The sequence below is a fragment of the Conger conger genome, chromosome 18, assembly GCF_963514075.1.
Source record: "Conger conger chromosome 18, fConCon1.1, whole genome shotgun sequence".
Classification (NCBI taxonomy): Eukaryota; Metazoa; Chordata; class Actinopteri; order Anguilliformes; family Congridae; genus Conger; species Conger conger.
Window position 1 is genome coordinate 30,446,279 of NC_083777.1, and position 18,665 is coordinate 30,464,943.

Genomic DNA, 18,665 nt, shown 5'->3' on the forward strand with positions numbered 1-18,665 from the left:
TGCATATACACACACGCATGCATATACACACACACACACACACATATGCATATACACACACACATGCATACACACACACACACACACACACATGCATATACACACACACATGCATATATACACACACACACACACACACATGCATATACACACACACACACACACACACACATACACTATAACACAAACACCATCACACACACAAACCCCGTCCCTTGCACGCTGTGAGCTCCGTTAGATCACACCTGTTCGTTTTTATCGGGTAGAGACAGGCTGGTCTTCACGTCCGCCTTCATCCTCCGCAGCAGGTACGGGTTGATGGTGTCGCGCAGAACGCAGGCGCACTTGTAGGCCGTCTGGACCTGAGCGGATTAAAGCGCAGTTTTAAAATTAAATAATAAATGTCACTTAAATGTAGTCCTTAGAGGAGATCACTGAATGGCAAAGTGATGAAGTAAAACCTCAATCCCAGCCCCCATGATGTTTGTGTGCGTTTGGTATTTTATGATTGTTCTTTTGGTTTATGAATGACTGCTGAGGCAGCCTGTAGCTTAGTGGCTAAGGTGGTTGACTGGGACCCGGAAGGTTGGGGGTTCAAGTCCCGTTGTAGCCGCAAGAACATCCTTACGGCTGTTGGGCCCTTGAGCAAGGCCCTTAACTCAGCTCTGCTCCAGGGGGGGATTGGCGCCTGCTTAGTCTAATCAACAAAGTCGCTTTGGATAAAAGCATCAGCTCAATAACTGTCGTGTGATGAACCCCCTTCCCCGGGTTTCACAGAGCCGAGCATCAGGTGCCCGAGAGCAGCCAATGAGAAGCGCCGCTCGTCGGCCAATGGGGGAAGAGCCGGGACTTTGACCCGAGTGACTGGATGGTGAGTTGCACCCTCTCCTGCCTCTTTCAGCAGATTGGGGCATTAAAGATTCATAAGAGTGCTGTGCCTGTCCTGAGGGTTAGCCTCTCTCCCATCAATACCCTTAGCCTAATCCAGCGCCATTTACCAGGAATTTAACGAGGACTGAAGATCAAAAGAGAGCTGTGGGGGTGGGGGGGGCGGGGCATGTTGCCGAGAGACGGTGACAGTAAGTGAGGATTAGAGTCCACTTGAGACAACAAAAGACGGAGAGCCTGGGGGGGGGGGGGCGGGGCGTGTGATCACAGGCAACGGCTGGAAGCGAACATATGCTGCTGTAATGGATCTCCCGCTGTCGCTAACGTGCTAACACGCTAGCGCGAACGGCCTGGGCGGGCGGGCGATCGGTGCCGGGATCAACCGCTGCCGTTTAAATCCGGATTAGAATTTTGATCCGGTTCGACCGTGTGAGGGGGGAGGGGAGGGGGGGAATCTCTGAAACGGGACCCCTGGAAAGAAAACTGGGTCTAATTATGTGACCGGGCTTTCCAGGGAATCAGGGCCCCTCTGCTCTTACAACAGCTGAACATAAAACTGAAGTCAAACTTGAGAATCAAAATTATCCCATGATCCCATTTAGAATGAATCACATCTTGGATGGACTTAGTGACTCAGGTGCTTGGCTGGATGTAAGTTTAAGTGTAGCCACAATAAGATCACACAGCTGTTGGGCCCTTGAGCGGATTCTCCCCTGCTTAGTCTAATCAACTGTCAATTGCTTTGGATAACAGCATCAGCTAAACAGATTATTATAACTGTATGCTAAAACGATGGAGCAGCATCTCATTGGTTCGCTGTTCTAGCTCAAGAGAACATGGAACAATTACTAAACCTCAGAGTTCTGTGTTTGTTTTTTTAAGTTTAACTCAAACTCCCCAACAACAGAAGCGCGAGAGGAGGGGGGGGGGGGGGGGGGGGGGTAAAAAAACAAACAGGCTGCTAAAAGCACAATGAGGAGGAGTCGGGCAGAGCCCAGGACAGCTAAGGGCCCTCAGCTGCACATGAAAGGCCAAACGAGCACCGAGGTTAGCCATCTCCAACCATTTAATAACATTAATAATTAGTAAAGGTTTTTATTATTGGCTGAGGAAACATCAATACCCCTTTTAAGGCAGTTAAGGAGATAAATCCATAAAGTGTGTATTATTAACGAGGGTCCGCTGATGAAGGTACTCTGACAGTCCTCTCCCCCTCTCTCAAACCATCGCCTCTTTTTTTTTCTTTTCCAGGTGCCTTAAATGGACTATTAAAAGCTGCAGAATTAAGTACGCACGCCCGTTCTGGACTTCCATTTGTGAAATCCATTTCACTTCAGAAGTATTAATCTTTTAGAAGTGTGCCCTTAAAGAGGGCACTTACGCCTGCATTCGTTCACCTCACAATTATCATCCAATCTGCGTGCCTAATTCTGCTCCCCACGGGAGGGACAGAACCGAAAACACACCGATCTTCAGTCAAATGGCCTTAAAAAAACACACTTAAAATAATGCGTCATACAACCACGATTCTCTCATTTTCGTCACATTGAGCTTCTTGTATCCAGTTCGCACTCAACTTAAATTGTCCCCTGCTTGGTCAAATCAACTGTAAGTCACTTTGGATAAAAGCATCAGCAAAAGAACAAATGATTATAATTATTACAATAATTCCCTTAATCGACAGAAGTTGCAGCTTCCCAGTGACATCACATCACGTACAGTCAACACCGTTTATTCTCAGGGTAAGACGGAAGATACTAAATGATTACGGGGGGGGTGTTGCCCTTAACGTGAGGAGAGTTACCTGCACAGGAGAGGCGTTGGAGTAGCCCCCCATGGTAATCGGGACAGAGAACTGCTCCATGAAGGTGGGCAGGGTGCCCAGCTTTCCTGGGAAGACGAAGTCGAAGAGGGACCAGAGCTCCTTCAGGTTGTTCTGCATCGGAGACCCGGAGAGGATGAAGCGGTGCGGGGTCCGGAACTGTGAAAACCGTTATTACAGTTATTACGGTTATTACGGTTATTATTACTGTAACCAAACGGTCAGAATTATTACTAAAGCCAATACACACTGCCGTCATTTCTGAAACCAAGGCAAACTGCCTTTATGACTGAACCCAAAACAAACTGCCATCATTTCTGAAACCAAGGCAAACTGCCATTATTATAGTAGCCAAAGCTAACTGCCATTATTATAGTAGCCAAAGCTAACTGCCATTATTATAGTAGCCAAAGCTAACTGCCATTATTATAGTAGCCAAAGCTAACTGCCGTTATTATAGTAGCCAAAGCTAACTGCCGTTATTACAGTAGCCAAAGCTAACTGCCATTATTACAGTAGCCAAAGCTAACTGCTGTTATTACAGTTGCCAAAGCTAACTGCCATTATTACAGTAGCCAAAACAAACAGCTGTTAGTATTTGCTGTTATTTAGCTTCAGTAATAATTGCCAATAATGAATCAAAGTTAAAAGCAAATGCAATAACTACTAGTACACATTATTACATTCCAAACTGCATGTTTCTGTCCATGTGCACATACAGACGATGTGATTATCCAGCAATATAGAAAAATTAGTATAATAAATTATTCATGGGTTAAGAGGGAAAGTGTAAAGAAAGGCTGATGGAGGGGAAATCAGGACGGAAGGAAAAGTGTTTCTGCTGCTAAATTTAAGAGGAAAAGTGGAGAGCCAAGACCTGTGAACTGCTCATTAATTTCAGCCTGATCAATATCCAGTATTGATTTTTATATTGGAAGGACCTTCATCAGAAATGATTGTGGGCTTTAATAACGATAATGACTTCATAATAAGCCTGTTACTGTTGGCTTCTGCTGCTCCGGTCACTAAGGCCAGCAGTCTGATTTATCCTCACCTCAAGCCAAAGTCATTTTAAAGCTTCTGGACACAGTCGCTCTGTTTCAGCCACGCTGCATAGGTGGACCTGGCAGTAGAGTGAAGCTAGCTGTGCGGCTACAGTGATGATAAGTGTGGTTAAAGTCAGGCTACCTGTGGTTAGCGAGGCTAGGTGTGGTTACGGTGATGCTAGGTTAGGCTAGCTGTGGCTGCAGTGATGCTAGGTGAGGCTAGCTGTGGTTACAGTGATGCTAGGTGAGGCTAGCTGTGGTTACAGTGAGGCTCTGTGAGGCTAGCTGTGGTTGCAGTGATGCTAGGTGATGCTAGCTGTGTTTACAGTGATGCTAGGTGAGGCTAGCTGTAGTTACAGTGATGCTAGGTGAGGCTAGCTGTGGTTACAGTGAGGCTCTGTGAGGCTAGCTGTGGTTACAGTGAGGCTCTGTGAGGCTAGCTGTGGTTGCAGTGATGCTAGGTGAGGCTAGCTGTGTTTACAGTGATGCTAGGTGAGGCTAGCTGTAGTTACAGTGATGCTAGGTGAGGCTAGCTGTGGTTGCAGTGATGCTAGGTGAGGCTAGCTGTGGTTACAGTGATGCTAGGTGAGGCTAGCTGTGGTTACAGTGATGCTAGGTGAGGCTAGCTGTGGTTACAGTGAGGCTCTGTGAGGCTAGCTGTGGTTACAGTGAGGCTATCTGTGGTTGCAGTGATGCTAGGTGAGGCTAGCTGTGTTTACAGTGATGCTAGGTGAGGCTAGCTGTAGTTACAGTGATGCTAGGTGAGGCTAGCTGTGGTTGCAGTGATGCTAGGTGAGGCTAGCTGTGGTTGCAGTGATGCTAGGTGAGGCTAGCTGTGTTTACAGTGATGCTAGGTGAGGCTAGCTGTGGTTACAGTGATGCTAGGTGAGGCTAGCTGTGGTTACAGTGATGCTAGGTGAGGCTAGCTGTGGTTGCAGTGATGCTAGGTGAGGCTAGCTGTGGTTGCAGTGATGCTAGGTGATGCTAGCTGCGGTTGCAGTGATGCTAGGTGATGCTAGCTGTGGTTGCAGTGATGCTAGGTGAGGCTAGCTGTGGTTACAGTGATGCTAGATGAGGCTAGCTGTGGTTACAGTGATGCTAGATGCTAGCTGTGGACGTGCCTGTTTGCACGCGACGGTCACCCCAGCGTAGGGGTTCCTGATCTTGTGGCCCTCGTCCAGGATGATGTAGTGCCAGTCGTACTTCTGCAGGGAGTCCTGCATGATGCGCACATAGGAGTACGAGGTGATCAGGATGCCGTGGTTGGCAGCGATCTCCGGGACCAGCTTCTCCTGGAAACCCAGCCGACAGAGAGAGAGAGAGTTTCAGACTGCCTTTGTTCTGCAAAATCCCAATCCCCCACACCACCATTTTTATTTTTATTCAAATGTCCAATTGTATCAATTAGCACTCATCTCTACAACCTCTTACCAAACCTTAGAGCCATGGCTCCCAAACACTGGGGTATGGGCAGGCTCCAGTAATAATAATAATAATAATAATAATAATAATAATAATAATTTTGTTATTTAGCTGATGCTTTTATCCTAAGTGACTAACAGTTGATTAGACTAGGCAGGGGACAGTCTCCCCAGGAGCGATGTGGGAAGGGCCCAGCAGCTTAACAAGGAGGAGGGGGGTCTATGGGTGAGACCCAGCTCCCCGCCAAACAGCCCCTAACGCTGAACCACAACTCCTCAAACCCTGGCCACCCTGTGGGGCCGCTGGCCCCGGCACAGTCTGGATTCAATCCCAGAATCCAACGGGGCCTCGTCGTCATGCGAGAACGATAACGCCGTCTAAACCCGGAGCAGCCCCCCCCCAGCAGAGCCCTGCAACGCGTCCTTAAAAAAGACGACCGCCGGCGGGCGGGTTCAGTCACAGAAGCCGCCGTAGCGCTATCTCCACGCGTGCTTAACACCCCTCTCACCGCTTCAAATTAAATGCTTGTAAAATATGTAACCTGGCTTCATTTTTTTTGGTGTGTGGTGCAATTAATCGGGTGCGTGTGGCGCCGGGCGGGCCGGGCCGGGGCAGGGCGGGGCGGTGGGGGGGGGGTGGCGATCATTAAGCGCTGTTTGTGGAGCTGATATTACCCGGGCTCCAGAGACCAATCCTTCCTAGAGGGCAAACGGTGGAGTGCCAGACAACAGCCGCCATTAATCACCGTGTCAGGCAGGCTGGGGGGGTTTGGGAGGGCCAGGAGGGGGCGGGCGGGGGGGGCGCTCCTGACGGCCGTTCTCCATAAACACGGAGCGCTGCTGTCGCCGGCCCGCCAACCTGTAATTCATTTAAACTTCCTTCAGCGGAATCTTTAATAAAGCAGTGTTCCTGCTGACGCCGGCGCAACGGGAAGAGCCGGGAGCGTCGGAATGGGAGCGGGAGCGTCAGAACGGGAATGGAAGCGTCAGAACGGGAGTGGAAGCGTCAGAACGGGAGTGGGAGCGTCAGAACGGGAGTGGGAGCGTCAGAACGGGAATGGGAGCGTCAGAACGGGAATGGGAGCGTCAGAACGGGAATGGGAGCGTCAGAACGGGAATGGGAGCGTCAGAGCGGGAGCGTCGGAACGGGAGTGGGAGCGTCAGAACGGGAATGGGAGCGTCAGAATGGGAATTGGAGCGTCAGAATGGGAGCGTCAGAGCGGGAGCGTCAGAATGGGAGCGTCGGAATGGGATTGTGAGAACGGGAGTGGGAGCGTCAGAACGGGAATGGGAGCGTCAGAATGGGAGCGTCAGAGCGGGAGCGTCAGAGCGGGAGCGTCGGAATGGGAGTGTGAGAACGGGAGTGGGAGCGTCAGAACGGGAGCGGGAGCGTCAGAATGGGAGCGTCGGAATGGGAGTGTCAGAACGGGAGTGGGAGCGTCAGAACGGGAGTGGGAGCGTTGGAGGAGCGACTCAGCGATGCCTGCTCCCATCTACACTCTCTGGCACACTGCTAATGCCGGGAAAGTTTCGACGGCCGTTACCCCTTCGTCTTACCCCTTCGTTACCCTTTCCGACTTTCGACGTCTGACTTTCCGACATAAAAATATTGATATTGTATTTTTACTGTTTTGCCACTATCGACTGACACTGAAAGTATGGCTGAAACACCTAGGCCAGTGGTCTCCAGCCCTGGTCCTGGAGAGCGACTGGGTCTGCTGGTTTTTACTTTCACCTGAAAATCAGCACCCTGTTGAGACCCAGGTCACCAGGTGAGGTGAGTTAACTTTGTAATCAACTGCTCTAATTGATTAATTGCGTGCACAGTCACAACAGAAAGCACCAGGGCTGGAGACCAGTGACCCGGGCTACACTGGAGCCGGCTGCAGTGATGCTGGCGAGCGAGGAAGAGGAGGAAGAGGAGGAAATGGAAGGGCGCTGGGGCTCACCTTTCGGCTGGTGAAGGACCCGGTGTCGTGCAGGACCGCCACTCGGAACGGGGGCCACCAGGTGTGGAACTCCTTCACCCACTGGTGCATGACCGTGGCGGGACACACGATGACCGAGGGGCCCAGCCCGGCGTACCTGAACACAGGTACACGCAGCCATGGTTACCTTCCCGCTGGGAGGCCAACAGTGAGGGCTGAGCTGGGACCATCAGCCTAGCTGTGGCTACAGTCAGGCTAGCTGTGGCTACAGTCAGGCTAGGTGTGGTTGCAGTCAGGCTAGGTGCGGCTATAGTCAGGCTAGGTGTGGCTATAGTCAGCCTAGCTGTGGCTACAGTCAGCCTAGCTGTGGCTATAGTCAGGCTAGCTGTGGTTACAGTCAGGCTAGGTGTGGCTACAGTCAGGCTAGGTGTGGCTATAGTCAGGCTAGGTGTGGTTACAGTCAGTCTAGCTGTGGCTATAGTCAGGCTAGCTGTGGTTACAGTCAGTCTAGGTGTGGCTATAGTCAGGCTAGCTGTGGTTACAGTCAGGCTAGGTGTGGCTATAGTCAGGCTAGCTGTGGTTACAGTCAGGCTAGGTGTGGCTATAGTCAGGCTAGCTGTGGTTGTAGTCAGTCTAGGTGTGGTTAAAGTCCAGGCTAGGTTTGGCAAAATCAGGGTAAGCATGGTGAAAGCTTAATTGGCACCATTAGGGTACACCTGTCAATCTCAGCCTTGTGAAAATAAATCAAAACGGTTACATAGTCTCTCTAGCAAAAAAACAAAACAGGGTTGTTCACATTAGTCATTCTTTTCCGGTAGTCCATAAAGAACAAAGTCATTTAAATTAATCACCATTTTTACCCATATTCACAATTTTCATAACAAAATTAACAGGATAAATTCACAAGAAATGTAAACATAATACATTGCTCCATTTTTGCATTCTGGGACTTGACAAAGAGTTACATTACGCAAATGAGGTTACAAAATGCCTAAAATTATTTCAGCTTCTGTTCCTAGTTTCTGTTAAAACAAACAATGGCCTTTTCCATCTGGATACATATTACTTCAAAGCCAAGAAACGATTTCCAATTTTATTCTAAACTAAAGCTGTACTTATAATTTGAGAAACATTTCACTATTCCTGTTAAATGGTTCTCGTGTACATCTGAAAAAAGATCCACTCTGCGGAATATGAAAACACAAAACATTAGGGAGCTCTCCAAACAATGACGTAACGCGGCCAACTGTCACTCTCGACTGTCTGCGCGTTCTCGACAGCGGACGAGCCAAAACAAAACAAAACAACACCGGTCCGCCAGGGCATTACGGGTGATCTAAAATTCCGTGTTGTGTAAACCGATGATATCGAGCCCTAATTGAGTTTGCAAACAATCAATTTGTGGACAGCGGTATGGCAGACGCCGTATTGACCCGCGCGCGCGGCCCCGTCAACCCGCGCGTCTGCGAAACGCACGGATCGTCTTTAACATGTTTAATTATGTGTCTCATGTTTAATTTCCTCTCCACCCTGCCCCCCCCCCGCCCCGTACACGGCCTGTGTACGCGTCTCCCTCTGATGTTGCCACTAAGAGAATTAAAGGAATATCATAATTGAAATGTCGTTAATAATTTACGCCGCGCCCTCTCCTCATCCGATCCAGCCGCTGAAATATTAATGTGGTTCGAGACTGTCAGTCTGGAGGTGGGGTTTGGGGAGGGGGAGGGCGGGGTGGGGGGGGAAGGCTTGCCTGTAATTCGAGCCGCGTGTCCGGAGCTTGCTGTAGCTCAGGCCTGCCAGGAAGGCGATTATCTCGATGGTCTTGCCTAGGCCCATCTCGTCTCCCAGAATGCCCCCTGCCTGCTGGCAGTGCAGCTCCCACAGCCAGCGGACACCTGTCTGCTGGTACCTGGAGAGAGGGCCGGCACGTCAGGCGGGAAAACGCGACACGACACGACAACGCAACATGACAATACATGACCTGACAGGACAAGATAATACAACACAACCAAATAAATCCTGGAGAGAACGCCAACGCGTCACACGGGAAAACACGACACAACATGACAACACATGACCTGACAGGACAACACACGACACAATATGACAACATGACCTGACACGACAAGACAACACACGACACGACACAACATGACAACACATGACCTGACAGGACGACACAACATGACAACACATGACCTGACAGGACAACACACGACACAATATGACAACATGACCTGACACGACAAGACAACACACGACACGACACAACATGACAACACATGACCTGACACGACAAGATGATACAACACAACCAAATAAATCCTGGAGAGAACGCCAACGAGTCACACAGGAAAACACGACACGAGATGACAACACATGACCTGACAGGACAACACACGACACGACACAACATGACAACATGACCTGACACGACAAGACAACACAATACAAACCAACCAACTGTGAGGCAGGACTAAACAAATTAACACAAACCGCACCATTCACCAACGCAGAGCAAAACAACCCAACTTATCACAGCCCAGCACACAACGGCACAGCAGAGCAGAGCAAAACACAACCCAGCACAGCAGAAGCAAATCATCGTCATCCAGCAATTATGTTTATTGATTGGAGGTAAGAATCCGTAAGAGGCCCAAAGAGTTTTGTGATTAATGTCGGGTGAGATGTGTCTGCTGGCAACGAGAGAGAGAGAGATACACAGAGAGAGAGGGAGAGAAAGAGAGAGAGAGAGAGAGAGAGAGAGGGGGAGAGATACAGAGAGAGATGGAGTGAGATGGAGAGAGATACACAGAGAGAGGGAGAGCGATAGAGAGAGAGAGGGAGAGAGAGAGGGAGAGATACACAGGGAGAGGGAGAGAAAGAGATGGAGAGAAAGAGAGAGGGGGAGAGAGAGATGGAGTGAGATGGAGAGAGAGATACACAGAGAGAGAGGGAGAGAAAGATATGGGGAGAGGGAGAGAGAGCACGATACACAGAGAGAGAGAGGGAGAGATGCAAAGAAAGAGAGATGGAGAGAAAGAGAGAAAGGCCCAAACAGATCCTTCCCTCCCTCATAGATCCTCTGCAGCGAAACCTTCTGCACCAAACTGGCCTCTCCTCGACTGCTTTTATTCACTAAAACACGGCTCTTCCCTTTTTAAACCGCCTTATGCCACAATTTCAGGCTTCGCCACGGCTAATCAGACTTCAGATGGGGTTTGATGATCATCATGACACTTTACAGGGCAAATTTCAACAAAATGCAAGAATAGTGATCATACACATCTGGTATACATCTGCCGTATGAAGGCCACTGATAATGTGACGATGTGTGAATTTTTAACTTGATGTTTAAAATGGAAGGGTGTAGGCATAAACAACTTTAATGGACAATACCCGTTTTTCAACCATACATCTTTACTTGCTTATTCATTCATTCATTAAGCACAGTGTCCAATTAAGTGTTCATGTCTCATCAAATCTATCTGTAATCCTGAAGAGATGTCCGACAGTAGACACTGCAGAGTGACAGAGGTGTAGGCAGTGACTCAGGCCCAGAACACGCGGGCGGATCTTACTTGAAGAGCTTCTTCCAGAGGAACCCGGGCACTTTGAAGCCTTCGTCGAACTCTGCGTCGCTGTCCTCCGACTCCTCCTCCTCCCCCGCCTCCCTCCTGCGCTCCTTCTCCTTCAGCCGCTGCCGCCTCCACCTCCTGCGGCACGGAGACGCACGATGTCGAGGTTCAGATCCCATCACGGAGACGCACGATATCAAGGTTTAGATCCCATCACGGAGACGCACGATATCAAGGTTTAGATCCCATCACGGAGACGCACGATATCAAGGTTTAGATCACATCACGGAGACGCACGATATCGAGGTTTAGATCCCATCACGGAGACGCGCGATATCAAGGTTTAGATCACATCACGGAGACGCACGATATCAAGGTTTAGATCACATCACGGAGACGCGCGATATCAAGGTTTAGATCACATCACGGAGACGCGCGATATCAAGGTTTAGATCACATCACGGAGACGCGCGATATCAAGGTTTAGATCACATCACGGAGACGCACGATACACAGCATAGACTACGACAGTGAGGCGCAATATCACATCTTAGATCACAACACAGTGATGAGATGTTATAGTTTACATCACATCATGGTGAGGCGCAATAGCACATCTGAGATCACATCATGGTAAGGCATGATAATGCGGCTTAGATCGCATCACGGTGACGCATGATATCAGGCTTGCCTCACATCATGGAGATGTGCGATATCATGAGTTACATTTCACAGAGACAGGCCACCGCATCACATCACCGCACGCCGCTCTGCCTGGCTCTCCCGCTAACTTCACCGTCCGCCAGCCTCCGCCGCATTCACCTGGACCGTCAACAACCTCCGCGGTGACGAACGCGTAAACCAAACCCGCTCCGCCTCTAAAATCCCCACCACCCCAATCTACCCCAATTTAGCGCAAAACTAATTAAATACCTAATAATTTAGTCTTAATGATTCATCATTACGAGCGTAATTTGCGTGTTTTCCGTGCGTGACGAGGCTGGACTACATCCGAGGAAGGGAGCGGGGAGCTGGTAGGGACGGCTTTTTGGCAAGATCCAGGCGAAACATTTTTCACACAGTAGGCCAAGACTGAACACAGAGGGGGGAAAACCGGGCCCTTGTATTTCAGTTTTCTTTTTTTTTTTGTTTGTTTTTTTTTTTCTTGAATAAGGAGGGTCCCCGGCTAATTGCTGTAATTTGGGAGACTAGGGAGGGGATAGCTCCGCCTTCGTTAGCCGCCTTTATACGGCCTACGAGGGCGGCTTTAATTGATCCAGTCTGGCTGCGGGGATAGCGCGGTTAGTGGCGGAGTCGTCAGGAAGCAAATTAAGATTGATACAGACAATTAAGCATTTCAGCGCCCCATGAAAGGTGCGAGAGAGGAGCGGAAAAAAAATCCATCTTCATTTGGGCCCGGCCTTGTCACTCCACAATGAAACCTCTCCCTTTATCTGCCCTTCCGAGACTATATTTGTAATTAAGTCAAGACTAAGCTTTAGTTCAGTTAATTACTTTCCCCCGCCCCCCCCCCTCCCCCCGCCCCCCGCTCCAACCCCCACCCCTCCGTACTCCCCCAGTAGGAACCAGAAACGTGTTGTTTTAATTCGCATCCCCGTCTCCTGAACCACAGAAAAAGAAAAAACATGCCAACACAATTTGATTGCTATAAATACGGACGCGCGATCTTGTTAGGAGAAAGCGGCGCTTATTTTTCCGCGGGTGGTGCGGTAATGCGGCGGGGCCGTGATGAAGAGCGCGTGAATGGCACCGCGGCTCGTTCGGTTACGGCTCCGGGGTTTATCGTGCTGACGCACACCCCCGCGCGCATACACACACATCTAACGGGAGGATTCAGGAGAGTCACAGCCGCCTATCAGCAATTATCAGCTGTGGCTCACAATGGCACATGACCCTAACCCGCAGCGTGAAAGCCATTCTCTTTTCTTTTAAAAAAGACTGTTTTAAGTTAATTAAAAACAGCCCAGGAGTCTCTGAAAAGTAAAAACCCAGTGAAACTGGTTGGGCATCGATGTGGCCGATTTTGTCGGAGTCTGTCATTCCCAAACAGTTTCTTGGGGGTTTTTTTTGGCAGGATTTTATTTTCCCATGGTTCATTTCAAAGTGAAGACGGCCAATAAACCAACAAGGAATGACATTCTGACCAATGGGCTCCGGGTATGAAGAGCCTAATAAGGTTACAAGCGCTTGTCACTTTGGTGGCGCCCTATACGTACAGAAAAATCATACCGCTAGCGTGCAATACATAATTAATTTGTGCCTTTTTGTTCGTAAAAACGGAACGGTACTCACTAGTACGCAAGTAGAGCATTATTGCACTTCCAGGGTACATGTGGTGACTCCTCTGTGGCGTTATTTCTGAGAGAGAGAGAGAGGAGAGGGTCTTTACCGTATCCTCTGCTTGTAGTACTCCAGGTCCCCGTCGTCTTTGCACTTTTTCGACCGCGCCTTTTTCCCCGGCTCGCCGCCGCCGCCGTCGTCGTCGTCACCGTCCGAGCTGGTGGGGTAGTACTCCTCCTCCTCCCGCTCCCGCTCCCCGTCCCGGGGTCTGGGTCTGGGCGGCCGCGGCTCGGCCTTCCTCCTGTAGGGCTTCAGCTCGTACTCCTCGCCCTCGCCGTCCCAGAACTCGTCGTCCCGCTCCGGCTCCTCGGGGTCCAGCAGCTCGTCGCTGGGCACGTACTGCGAGCCCTCGCTGTCGGAGCCGCGGGTCGGGTCCCTCCCGCGGGCCGGGCCGGCGCCGGGCTCCGGCCGCCCCTTGCTCTTGGGCTGCGTCCTCAGCGCGTTCCGCTGCAGCCTCCGCATGCGCTTCTGCAGCTTCCGGTCCCGCCCAGACGCGCCGCCGTTTGGTCCCGCCCCGGCCCGGGCCCCGCCCTCATCCCCTCCGAGGCCCCGCCCCTTCCTCCGCCTGATCGGCGTCTTCTTCCTGCTGACGGCCAGGGCGGCCTGGTCGTTGAGGTACTGGTCGAACGCGGAGTTCTCGCTCAGCGTCACCCTCCGGGGCTCCTTCTTCTTCTCCTCTTTCTGCGGCACCTTGGTGCCGAAGGGGGTCATGTGACCCGTGCGGATGAGCTCCTCCCACTCTGTCTCCTGCGACGGCATGAGCATGCTGCCCAGCGTGGACGGGCCGGGTTCTGCAGAACCAGAACCAGAACCAGAGCCGACAGTTACCCACACGCTGCCCCACAACACGCGCTCAAGAGCACAGCTCAACAGCGACCCACACGCAGTCTCACAACAAAGAGGACAGATGTGTGTTTCTGTGTTTGACTTTATCCTAGACACACACACACTCACACTCACACTCTCTCACTCTCTCTCACACACACACACACACACACACACACACACACACACACTCACACATTCACACACACACACAAAATGCATTACATTTTAAATCAGAAAAATGAACCCCACCACCAGGCAACAATCAACAATTTGGCAACTATCCTAAAAATTATGTGTACTATGTTACAGTATAGCACATTAATAAAAACAACAAGGTTAAATCTTAAATAACTTGGTCAGCATCGCTGTTGTGAACCTGACTCAGGCTAAAATAATGATGTTTCCTCTGAGCTAAGTGCAAGCAGTAATAGCCCCACACACAAAATATGAGTTCACAGGTAACCTTTAACATTCTTATACAAGGTTAAAAAAAACCTAAAAAAACCTGTGGCATTACAAATTGTGGCTAGGAACCTGGTCTGGAATTCATTGCCAAGCTGTCCCTAGAAGAAGGAACTATTCTAAACTACAGGGTTTGGTCAGGAGTGCAGTTCCCTTTCAGGATGTTGTGCCAACTTCTGCTCTTAATTATTTAATAAGCTAAATCATATATTGATCTTAAATTTGTATAAGCTACAGCCGCATAGTGCAGGCGTATCCTAGAGGTTTTACTGCGTCTATGTGCAGGAGTGAACCAGCGTGGTTTTAACCTTTGTTTACACAGGGCAAGTTGACTGCAGCCTGTTATTGCCTGTTATATAAGCAGCCTAACCTGCATGTCTTTGGACTGTGGGAGGAAACCGGAGCACCCGGAGGAACCCCACACAGACACGGGGAGGAACCCCACACAGACACGGGGAGGAACCCCACACAGACACGGGGAGGAACCCCACACAGACACGGGGAGAACCCCACACAGACACGGGGAGGAACCCCACACAGACACGGGGAGAACCCCACACAGACACGGGGAGGAACCCCACACAGACACGGGGAGGAACCCCACACCCAGGACCTTCTTGCTGTGAATCCACCGTGCTATCCACTGCACTACGCCACCAGAAAACTAAAACTTAGGTAATCGGTTGGAACAAAAACCTGGATTCAGCCCAGCCCCAGATCCAGGAGCCCTGCTTTAGATTACATTACATTACGTGGCATTTGGCAGACGCTTTTATCCAAAGCGACTTTTGACAGTTGATTAGACTAAGCAGGAGACAATCCTCCCCTGGAGCAATGCAGGGTTAAGGGCCTTCCTCAAGGGCCCAACGGCTGTGCGGATCTTATTGTGGCTACACCGGGGATCGAACCGCCGACCTTGCGGGTCCCAGTCATGTACCTTAACCACTACGCTACAGGCCCCCAGATGGTCAGCAGGTCTCTCGTACCTTCATCTCCCTCGTCCAGCAGCTCTGCTTCCAGCTTCTGCACGTCCTCCCCTCCCAGGACCGCCTGCAGTCGCTTCTGTTTGGCCCTGATCTTCTTCAGCTGCTTCTCCTGCAGAATTCACAGAATTCATCACCATGGTACTGAGCCTGACCTGAACCTCACAACATCATCACACGACATCGCCTGACAGCAGCCACACAACATCGCCCCACGACATCGCCCCACGACATCATCACACAACATCATCACACAACATCGCCACACAACATCGCCACACAACATCATCACACAACATCGCCACACAACATCATCACACCACATCGCCACACAACATCATCACACCACATCGCCCCACGACATCATCACACAACATCATCACACAACATCATCACACAACATCGCCACACAACATCGCCACACAACATCGCCACACAACATCGCCACACAACATCGCCACACAACATCATCACACAACATCGCCACACAACATCATCACACCACATCGCCACACAACATCATCACACCACATCGCCACACAACATCATCACACAACATCATCACACAACATCATCACACAACATCGCCCCACGACGTCGCCCCACGACGTCGCCACGTTACTGAGCCTGAACTCACGACATCACATTACATTATTGGCATTTGGCAGACGCTCTTATCCAGAGCAACGTACAGTTGATTAGACTGAGCAGGAGACAATCCTCCCCTGGACCAATGCAAGGTTAAGGGCCTTGCTCAAGGGCCCAACGGCTGTGGGGCCCAACGGATCTTATTGTGGCTACACCGGGATTAGAACTACCGACCTTGCGTGTCCCAGTCCTTTACCTTAACCACTATGCTACAGGCCGCCCTACACAACATCACCACACGACATCACCACACATCGCCCCGCGACATCATCACACAACATCACCACACAACGCAAATGGGTGAAATACGTCATTGTTTTGGATTCAATTATTTTTATGTGTGACTGATCTTGCCTGGTTCAACTGAGCCAACCAAGAGGACCAGAAGGCGGGGCTTGCACTTTTTGAGAGTATTTAATAGGCTGCAATACACCAGACAAGCTCAGCAAAGTGTAGAAGAGTATTTGAATCCAAAACATTTGCGTGTTGTGACCCAAGTCGTGTCCAAACCTGGTATTTCTTCCTATACGGTGTAGAAGACGCATTAATGTAAAACAGAACGCGATTTAAAACAAACCCCCGGTGGGAAAAGGCTGCAGTCGTGCTTACCTTGTTCTCTTTCTGACGTTTGACAGATTCCACTTTCCTGTTGATGGCTTTGTTTGAGGCAGCCTGAGGAGTCAGCTGCTCAATGATTTTATTGATGTGTTTTAATTCACTCGTACAGGACCTGGGAGAATACACACACCCATCCCTTAGTCTGTTTAACTCCCTGACATATCAACATGAAAACACAGCAGCTCTACATTCATACCGCTGATTGCTGTAAGACATACAATGAAACTTAGTAAATACTAATATATGTAGTCTTTGTGCCTATTACACAGCAAATCTGTGTAATAGAAAACAATTTTTCGAAAACAATAATCAATTCCAGATTATAAGGAAAATTTGCCCCAATTCTCTAAATAATAATAACTGCCAACCTGCTGAGTTTTGTGAACGGTAGTAAAACCCATGATTAATTTATTCCGTCATTCTAATTCATAGTAGAATTGTACATCCTGACTGGTGATGTATTATACCGGGTACAGCCTCCGTACCTGACGTCGTCCAGCACCGACTCGTACTCCTTCTCCGCGTCGGCCTTGGCTGCAGCGTCGCTGGCCTCTTGTATGGCCCGGTCCACCTGCTCCAGCACGCCCTGCTCCAGAACCTCCTGGTCGTACACATCCACCCCGAGTCCCTGCAGCTCGGCCGCCTGGGAAGCCTGCGCCACCGCCTGGATCTGCTGCCGGTCGATCTGGACCAAGGACTGCGATTTCTTGGAGCCTTCGGCCGGAGCGGCCGGCTCATCCCGACTCGCATTGGGCAGAGACAGGGCCACGTTGGCCCGATGAGTGCCATTCTCCTTCACGGTCCCTGTCTCTCCCGGGGTTTGAACGCTGACCGGGCTGGACAGCGCTTGCCGGTCCTGATCTTCACTACCATCTACCGGCATTTCTATATTACTGCAAACAATCACGGAGAATGTAGACAATGTTGAATCAGGGCGACACTTGGCAAAGGAACATGTAAGGACATGCTTCGCAAATCATACCAACTGGAATTAGTACGTTAACTTGACTGATTTTCACCTAATTCTAGAGACATTCTTCTATCACTGTGTTAAATAGAGGTGACAAGTTAAATAGAGCTACTGTACCGTTTTCGCTTTACATTGAACATAGGTTGCTGAACTGAATCAAAATAATACATTTAACGTTACATCGGCAGTGCAGTGTGCCATGAGGAAGGTTTAAACTCAAACAAGGTAAATATGCCCATCTTTAACAGTTAATGCCACGTCAAAGGGCAGCTAAAGGGAGGATGCATATATCACCACAATCACACAGGAATGTCACGTTTACCAGCTACACGGGGTGACCACAATTTCAGCAAATTCACCTGCTACTTTTAGCAGCTATATATGTAGCTAAACAACTTTTAAAAACTATTGTCAGGTAGTACCAACTGCATCGCTGAGTTAACGCAAGTTGCATTTACCAGCGTGAGATGCAGGTTATATCACAATACATCTGTTGGCATGTGCATAACTTTCTTCATGCTAGACGGGACGGATTGCTAGCTGTAAGACTACAAAGACAGCTTAAAGGTACACCTAATATTTCGATGTCAGTTATAAATGGTGTAGTGCTCGACTGTTACATAACGCTAGCCCAGCGATCAAAATAATAAGGAGGACAGACTAGCTAGCTATTGTCTGATTAGCCATCTAGTTAGCCTGGTAAATGTTAATCGTTCTGCGTGACAACATCAGGTCCAAACTGCTGTAATCTAGTCATCGTAAATACCTTTTTAAATAACCTTTAATTTAATCAAAGTGCCACTTCAGAGCATGGATTAATTCATCGTTATTTGTTACTTACATATTAAGACGTAACACAGCACGTCCGAGTATACTACATAATAGATTATTTTCACAAATTTCCGGTAGCAAACGTGAACAAAAGAGATGGAAAGCACCAACCGAAGTAGGTAGAACGCGAGAGCGTCCTCTAGTGACGAGGAGACTATTCACTAATGTGAATGTCCTAATCTCCTTTTCTCAAATACCCGTTCCTCTCACGTCGACACATTTCTTGAAGATATTATTTTGCAATTAACTAGATTAATTGTTATTTTAATATTAATTACGAA

At 49.5% G+C, this 18,665-nt stretch overlaps 1 protein-coding gene across 2 annotated transcripts in view; it reads right to left on the minus strand.

The window, feature by feature from the left end:
* The window catches only part of ercc6 (excision repair cross-complementation group 6), a 31,070-nt gene extending 12,642 nt beyond the window's left edge, over nucleotides 1–18,428 (minus strand). Inside the window, exons 1-11 of one of the 2 annotated variants that reach the window (XM_061228830.1) lie at nucleotides 18,395–18,428; nucleotides 17,069–17,476; nucleotides 16,575–16,695; nucleotides 15,321–15,429; nucleotides 13,094–13,835; nucleotides 10,687–10,821; nucleotides 8,856–9,014; nucleotides 7,127–7,262; nucleotides 4,878–5,048; nucleotides 2,693–2,869; nucleotides 246–362 (exon numbers count right to left, since the gene is read on the minus strand). In XM_061228830.1, the coding sequence (XP_061084814.1) occupies nucleotides 246–362; nucleotides 2,693–2,869; nucleotides 4,878–5,048; nucleotides 7,127–7,262; nucleotides 8,856–9,014; nucleotides 10,687–10,821; nucleotides 13,094–13,835; nucleotides 15,321–15,429; nucleotides 16,575–16,695; nucleotides 17,069–17,466 (2,265 nt within the window). In that variant the 5' untranslated portion in view covers nucleotides 17,467–17,476; nucleotides 18,395–18,428. Of the gene's footprint in view, nucleotides 1–245; nucleotides 363–2,692; nucleotides 2,870–4,877; nucleotides 5,049–7,126; nucleotides 7,263–8,855; nucleotides 9,015–10,686; nucleotides 10,822–13,093; nucleotides 13,836–15,320; nucleotides 15,430–16,574; nucleotides 16,696–17,068; nucleotides 17,477–18,319 lie in introns of both variants that reach the window. The other variant, XM_061228831.1, reaches the window with a different exon arrangement.
* Between the last annotated feature and the right edge of the window lie 237 nt (nucleotides 18,429–18,665).